Genomic DNA, 7035 nt, shown 5'->3' with positions numbered 1-7035 from the left:
CAGCCCGAACATGCTCGCCCTTTCAGCGATGGGAGCATTATAACGTGATGATCAATTCCACTATTCGTTGTTAAAGAGTAGCTGATGAGTTGACGATGAATGATGTTGACTAACTGCCTTCCCTCTACTCTATCACTTCTGTATTAGGGGCAGCTTTGAGCGAAATTCATTAAACAAAGAAACAAATTGAGACAGAAAAATATTTGTTTCCAGTCATTGGATATTCTAGTTGCTATAAATTATTTTCAAAGGAACTACAAACAACGATCTATGAGCATAACGAAATGGTTTATTTCTTTTTGGGGGGGGGCATACTACATGTTTCGACAGAACATTCGCCTGCCTTCTTTCACCCGAAGAAGACAGACTAATGCTCTTAAGAGAAATTTTTTTAATAGATACATTGGTAAAATATTGCTACCTAGACAGCTGGTTTTGTTCTGTTTTTCGCTCAAAGTATCTTCAGAATAATTATATTTTTTTCTTTTTGGAACTGTTTTCACTCAAAACATTATTACCATCAACAAAAGGTGTAGATTTCCCCTGTGGCAGAGCTTTGGATTTCGATGCTGGAGAGCCGAGTTCGAATCCGTGCGATATTAAAACATTTCCAACACTTTAAGCTGTTTGTGCGTTAAAGAAGTGACAGCAAATCCTTTGACGTGTATGGTGAGTGTTAAGGTGCTGTTACCCGAGTGCTTTTCCTCTGTTTAGATGGTCAAAATTAAAGGCGGCGGCAGATAGCTTTAGTAAATACAGAAGCATACAATTATCATCTGAGATACTTTCTATAGTGGAATTATTTTATTTGTTTGCGTTATTAATGCCCAATTTAGAGATTTTAAAATTAGATTGGTATTGTTATTTTCATTCATAACATCATCCATGATGGAATTTTATCTTCTTATATTCTCTTTTATGCTTAATAGTTTCATATTTTCTAAAGATAAATTATGGATAACGTAAATCACAAACACTGCACTTTGGCACGAAAATGATGTTTTAATACGAAAGTAGTAGGAGTTAATTATAAGCATGAGTGCATTACTCAAAATCAATTCTAAATTTCTCACGACTAAAACTATCAGCCCCCCTCCAGTCGCTTAGCGGTAAATCTGAATACACTTAACGTAAAAAGCACCAATGAAATATCAGACCAAACCAAACTTTTATACTAGTGAGGTATCGAAAATCAAGCTGTTTCATTTGAATCACGGTGTTTCATTTCCATTGGAATATCCATAAGTTGTTTAACACAGGTTAAACAAACCCTGTTTTGTGGTATTCCAAGGATATATCAAGCATTGCTTAAACTTCTCAACAAGAGGCGTTTGCGAATATGATATGTGAGACTTGAAAAGCGTAGCGGTTTGTTGTAGGTGGAATGAAGGAGACAAGACTTGGTCAGTGTGAAGATGAAAGAAACACTTTATTGATTGAAGAAAGAGAAGAATCACACATACTGATCGTTAAGTGACTGGAAACTATTGCGTTGTGAAAAAATGAAGAGTAAAATGAACCATATTTAATAAAAATAAAATAGAAAATAAGCGTTACTTTAAAAGAACTGAAAACTGGTGGCAATATTGTTGACGAAAGAATAAGTATACACAGTTAGCAAGCTGGAAATAAAAGGTTTATGGAAGTTAAAACAAGGATGAAGCTTCACTAACAAGTCTTCTTTCAAGACAGAAAATAATTTCTTTGAAAAACGCCAGATACCCCGATCTCATAATTCCCGTTCTCTCTGTGGCTTACTAACCACAAAATTGGATCACAATGTATCTGGAAATATCTCTACTTCATGTGCTAACCGTTAAACACTTACATTTGTAAAATGTAATTATAATACAATACATCTATCCCATTAAACAGTTGACAGCCTTTTGAACTTAGGGGATTCTGTTGATTAACTGTTCAAGACAAGCTTTGTGCGAACATTCTAAAACGAACAGTCTTTCACCTAAAACTGAATTGGCACACGACCTTGACTGATTTTGCATGTTTCAAATTAAAACTTCGAGTTAGATTTTAAAATTTTATGTAATATGAATCAAATATAGGTTACAAAAGAGTGAGATGTGTATCTGCTTATCACATTTTATTTCAGGTGCTCGTATAAAATAAATGGCGGACAAGGACTGTCAGCACTGTGTATATGCAAAGTCCACTAGTTTCAACGTCTTTGTTGAAACATAAAACCATCAACAAAATATATTTCGACATGGTAAAAAGCAAAGAGCTAGAAGCAAACACTGAATGGTGAAATACTATTTTGGAAAACTAGCAGAATTTGTGTGCTTGGAGTTAAGCACAAAGCTACACAATGGGCTAAACTAGCAGAAACTGTGTGCTTTGAGTGGCAATAAGCACGTGGTAAATATATAGCTTTGACGATGATGCTTTGAGTAAACAAAAACTTATGATGCAAAATATTCGATGAGGACTTACATATTAATCATAATTGGTATTCTTGAGAAATATAACTCTTGGTATAGATTATAGTGATAATTCAGTATTAGGGGATTTCAAATTCATTAAAACTTATAAATTGATATCTTATTTTCTGTGTAACCATTTTATTGATATTTAGGCTATTACATCATATGGGAAATCGTATATATGTTTTCAATTTTCAGTACCTCTCGATACCACAAAAAGACTGGGACCCTTTAACGGCAGATGATCTGGAATTATATATATATATATATATATACATTTTTTTGTAATGATGCTTTGCTTTCAGAAAATATTAAATTTTTAATATTCTCGATACCTTTGGATTGTAAAAGAGCTTGAAGATGAAGTTTTAAACTCAAGTTTGAACGAATTTTTCAGCTTCAGGTCTGGCATGAGTGCACAGTGGCACAGCGGTATGTCTGCGGACTTACAACGCAAGAAATCGGGTTTCGATACTCGTGATGGGCAGAGCATAGATAGCCCTTTGTGTAGCTTTGTGCTTAACTACAAACTACTACTACTGGCATGATTATGTACGATAAATCTCTACTCTGGACTGTCTTGCAGTAGCTTGAGGTTTTCTAGCGGCAATAATAATGACTTGTTTATTCATAGTTGTACTAGCAAGTAGCATAAAGTTACACAATGGTTTCATGTGCTGTGTACGTCGCAGGGATAGGATCCCTAATTGAAACGTTATAACTCGTGAAGGTTACCACCGGGGAAGGAGCAATAAGCGTAAACATAAAGTTAGTTTAACTTTCATAATCATAGTATTTGTGAATTATTTTTATTTCTGTACTTTTGCATATCATAGTAATTTAGCGCTCTCTAGTGATGAACAATACTTATTTTTCGCTTTAAAATGTCTTACAGTACAGTCTGTGTATATTAACATTCAATGTCAAGTTTGTATGTTAGAAGAAATGAAAGCATTGTCTTTATTTTTTTTTCATTTCCAAAACTTCTTTACTTCTAATTAAAGTTTAGGGCTTTGTACGTGTGGATGTTACTTGTTAGTTACTACGAGACTTACTCTTACTCTTTACTGTTAAACTTAAAGCATGGCTGAAAATGAAATTATCTTTATTATAAGCATTACTGTTATTAATTACAGTTACTGAATTAACATGATGGGGGGGAACAACCCTACAATGAGTATCCCAACTTTTTCTTTTGATTGATATATATATATATACTTCCGTTCATAACTGATGAAAGGTTAAGTTAGACTCAGAGTTACATATAATTATAAACTAGGTTTTAATTGATGGTCAATAATAAATTCCATATTGAAAAGTTAAAACTATACATAATTTCAAAACATAAAGCTAAGAGCCACCTGAGTTATTGAAAAATCATATTCAGCATAAGCATGGCTTATTTAAAGAAAATTTCTTAAAATTTAGTTGAGAAGAATGTCTTGTGTAACAACCTATTGAATATTGCCAGTATAATAACAGTAGAGGCAGCATATATTATTTCAATTGGAATTTAAACTGTATTTTACGTTTTTAAGTAAAAACATTTACAAATTCGTTTTGAAAAGAGAAGTATACAGTTATAAAAATTTACAAGTAAGTTTTATGTTATCTTAAACTGGGGAAAAATAGAAATGATGGATTATCTTACCTTATGAACAGATATGTGGAACACTAATTTATACCTCTAGGTCTTTGGATTTTATGCCCAGTGTCAATGAAGATGATAAGTAAAAATAAAGGACACTGGGCTTGAGTTTTTTGCTACCTCTGTGTCTATTTCATGTTCTTCAGGCATCTACTGGATGTGAAGGCTGAAGCATGTAAACCTTTAGATTATAAACAAATGTTCTACAGTTGTATTTGTGGGAAAAGAAAATTCATCATTTTTCTTTCCAGTTTAATACAACCTTACAGCCCTTTAAGTTAAATGCTATATTTTAAAACTAGTTCTTAAATGTTATTATAATAATTTTGTTTAAATTATAGTTTAAATAGGTACATGTGAGAAGTTTATCATATTGAAATAATACAATTAACATAACATAATATTTTGGGACAACATAAGACCTATTCGTCCATCTCAGCTGTTCCATCTTCTAAACTAAATTAAAATAATTTAAAAAAAATCTTATAGGCAGCCCTTATCATTCATGTACTTATCAAGCTTTTTCTTAAACTCAGTTAATTTTACTGCCTCTACAACATCTGAAGGCAACCCATTCCAAAGGCCAATCACCCTGTTAGAAAAATCAAACTGTCTTAGCTAAAAATGACTCCTACCTTGCCAAAATTTATACTTGTGTCCCCTAGTCTTACTGTTCTCACTGTTAAATATGAAAAAAAAGATGATGCATCAACACTATCAATTCCCTTTACAATCTTAAACACCTCAATCAATTCCTCCCCCTAACTCTCCTTTTTTCAAGAGAAAACAATTGGAGAGATTTCAGTTTCTCCATCACAGGCACTATTTTAGTAACCCTTCTCTGAAACCTTTCCAACAATTCAATGTCTTTCTTAAGGTAAGAAACCCAAGACTGAATACAATATTCCAAATTTGGTCTAACCAGTGATCTGTACAATGAAATTATAACCTCTTGGAACCTTGGGGCCCATATATAAAACTATCAGCCGGATGACTGTTTACTTCAGTTATTCTTTCATACTTGTTCCCCCGGTGGGACAGCAGTAAGTCTTCAGATTTACAATGCTAAAATCGGGTTTAATTCCCCTCGGTGGGCATAGCAGATAATACAATGTGACTTTGCTATAAGAAAACACACACACACACTTTAATACTTCTTTATTTTTTTTATTAGAATAACACAAGATGGATGAAACAGGAGATTTCAGGGACTCTATAACCCTTTTGAATATTCCATGGAATGATGTGCTATTTGTCTATCTTATTCCAAATTTATCTTGGGCAGATTTGTTCCGTTTACGTCGAGTGTCAAGTGAATTCAAGACTTTAGTTTGTGAATACTTAAAGGTGTGTCGAAAAGTGGATATTTCTTTTTATAATTCTTACTTTTCATCAGATGCTTTCAAAATCATTATCAATGATGCCTTTTTTATCCATGACTTGATATTAAAAAACTGCAAGTGGCTAACAAATGACTTGTTGTGTCCAGTTTTTGATAGAAATCCAAACATTTTAAAAGTGGACATCTCTGGTTGCTCAGCTGTGAGTAATCCCAGTTTACAGATCTTAGCTGTTTGCTGTCCTGCATTAAAATATTTATCCTTGGAGGGTTGTCATTGGGTTAGTGCAGCTGCAGTTGAATCCCTTGCACTGCACTGTCCAGGTCTTGAAGTCGTTAATCTGACCAGCTGTTGGGAGGTTACAGACCAGGCTGCAAGCACACTTGCTGCTTGTTGTACCAGGTGTGTTTACAAGTTTACTATATTTGTGTAGAGAAGAACATTAGGCTAGGTGACTTGTATATATAAGACACATCGATTTGTAAGCATAATGAAAAAATTTAATACATACTACATGTTTCAACAGAGCATTGGTCTGTCTTCTTCAGGTACCAAAACATGTAGTGAGTATTAAATTTTTCATCATGCTTACAAATTGTTGTGTCTTATTCATACAAGTTTACTATAGTTTCTGAAATTCTTAGATGTGTAAAAATATTATATGCAGTTTCAGTTTCTCAAATTTATACAAGTACTTTTAATTTTTAAAACTTTTATCATTTAAAAGGAGAGACCTAGAAGAGAAATTGATAATAACTTTTGTGATTTCATTTAGTAAACATGTAATGGATGAAAACAAAATGCCAATACAACCAGGGTCGAACAAAAAACAATTTTATTAAACTGTAACAACAACAGAAATCCAAAATAAAACTTTCAAACAATTGGAATACAAGTTTTCTCACTTACAAAAAAAATCAAAGTAAATCCGTGCCTGGCGAGGATTTGATACAAATGTTAATAAACAATACAATATAAATGTTATTAGTTTCAATGCATAAAGAAATTAGGAAAAAGAACCAGAAGAATAAAAAACCTCATTCCAAAAACAAACAAACAATATTCCAAAATTAAACCACTGCAAGATCAATAACAATATTGAGTGACAATCACCAATAATTCATTCTAATTATATCTCATGAACTAACTGATTTAAGATCAAGGCATGGTTTTTACTTAGTGGTTAGACCAAAGGTTATATATCATGTGACTAGCTAACTTATATAATCTTAACATAACATAATGTTTTGGGACAACATGGGACTTATTGGTCCATCTCGGCTGTTCCATCCTCTAAACTAAATTAAAATAATTTAACAAAAATCTTAAATCCAGCCCTTATCATTCATATATTTATTAAGCTTTTTCTTAAACTCACTTAAATTTACTGCCCCTACAACATCTGATGACAACCCATTCCAAAGGCCAACCACCCTGTCAGAAAAATGAAAGTCTTAGCTGAAGATGACTCTTACCTTGCCAAAATTTATTTTTATGTCCACTAGTCTTACTTTTCTCACTGTTAAATATGAAAAAGATGATGCATCAACACTATCAATTCCTTTTACAATCTTAAACACCTCAATCACGACCCCCCCCCCAATCT

The 7035-nt window shown here is 32.8% G+C and overlaps 1 protein-coding gene across 5 annotated transcripts in view; it reads left to right on the top strand.

Annotated features, from left to right (window-relative positions):
• The first annotated feature begins 3308 nt into the window (after positions 1-3308).
• The window catches only part of LOC106464883 (F-box/LRR-repeat protein 15-like), a 12644-nt gene continuing 8917 nt past the window's right edge, over positions 3309-7035 (top strand). Inside the window, exons 1-2 of one of the 5 annotated variants that reach the window (XM_022392684.1) lie at positions 3309-3372; positions 5264-5831. In XM_022392684.1, the coding sequence (XP_022248392.1) occupies positions 5275-5831 (557 nt within the window). In that variant the 5' untranslated portion in view covers positions 3309-3372; positions 5264-5274. Of the gene's footprint in view, positions 3682-4021; positions 4038-5263; positions 5832-7035 lie in introns of those variants that run through there. The other 4 variants (XM_022392683.1, XM_022392682.1, XM_013925045.2 and 1 more) reach the window with 4 other exon arrangements.

This window comes from Limulus polyphemus, unplaced genomic scaffold, assembly GCF_000517525.1.
Source record: "Limulus polyphemus unplaced genomic scaffold, Limulus_polyphemus-2.1.2 Scaffold1769, whole genome shotgun sequence".
NCBI lineage: Eukaryota > Metazoa > Arthropoda > Merostomata > Xiphosura > Limulidae > Limulus > Limulus polyphemus.
This window is presented reverse-complemented; position numbering and strand designations above follow the sequence as displayed.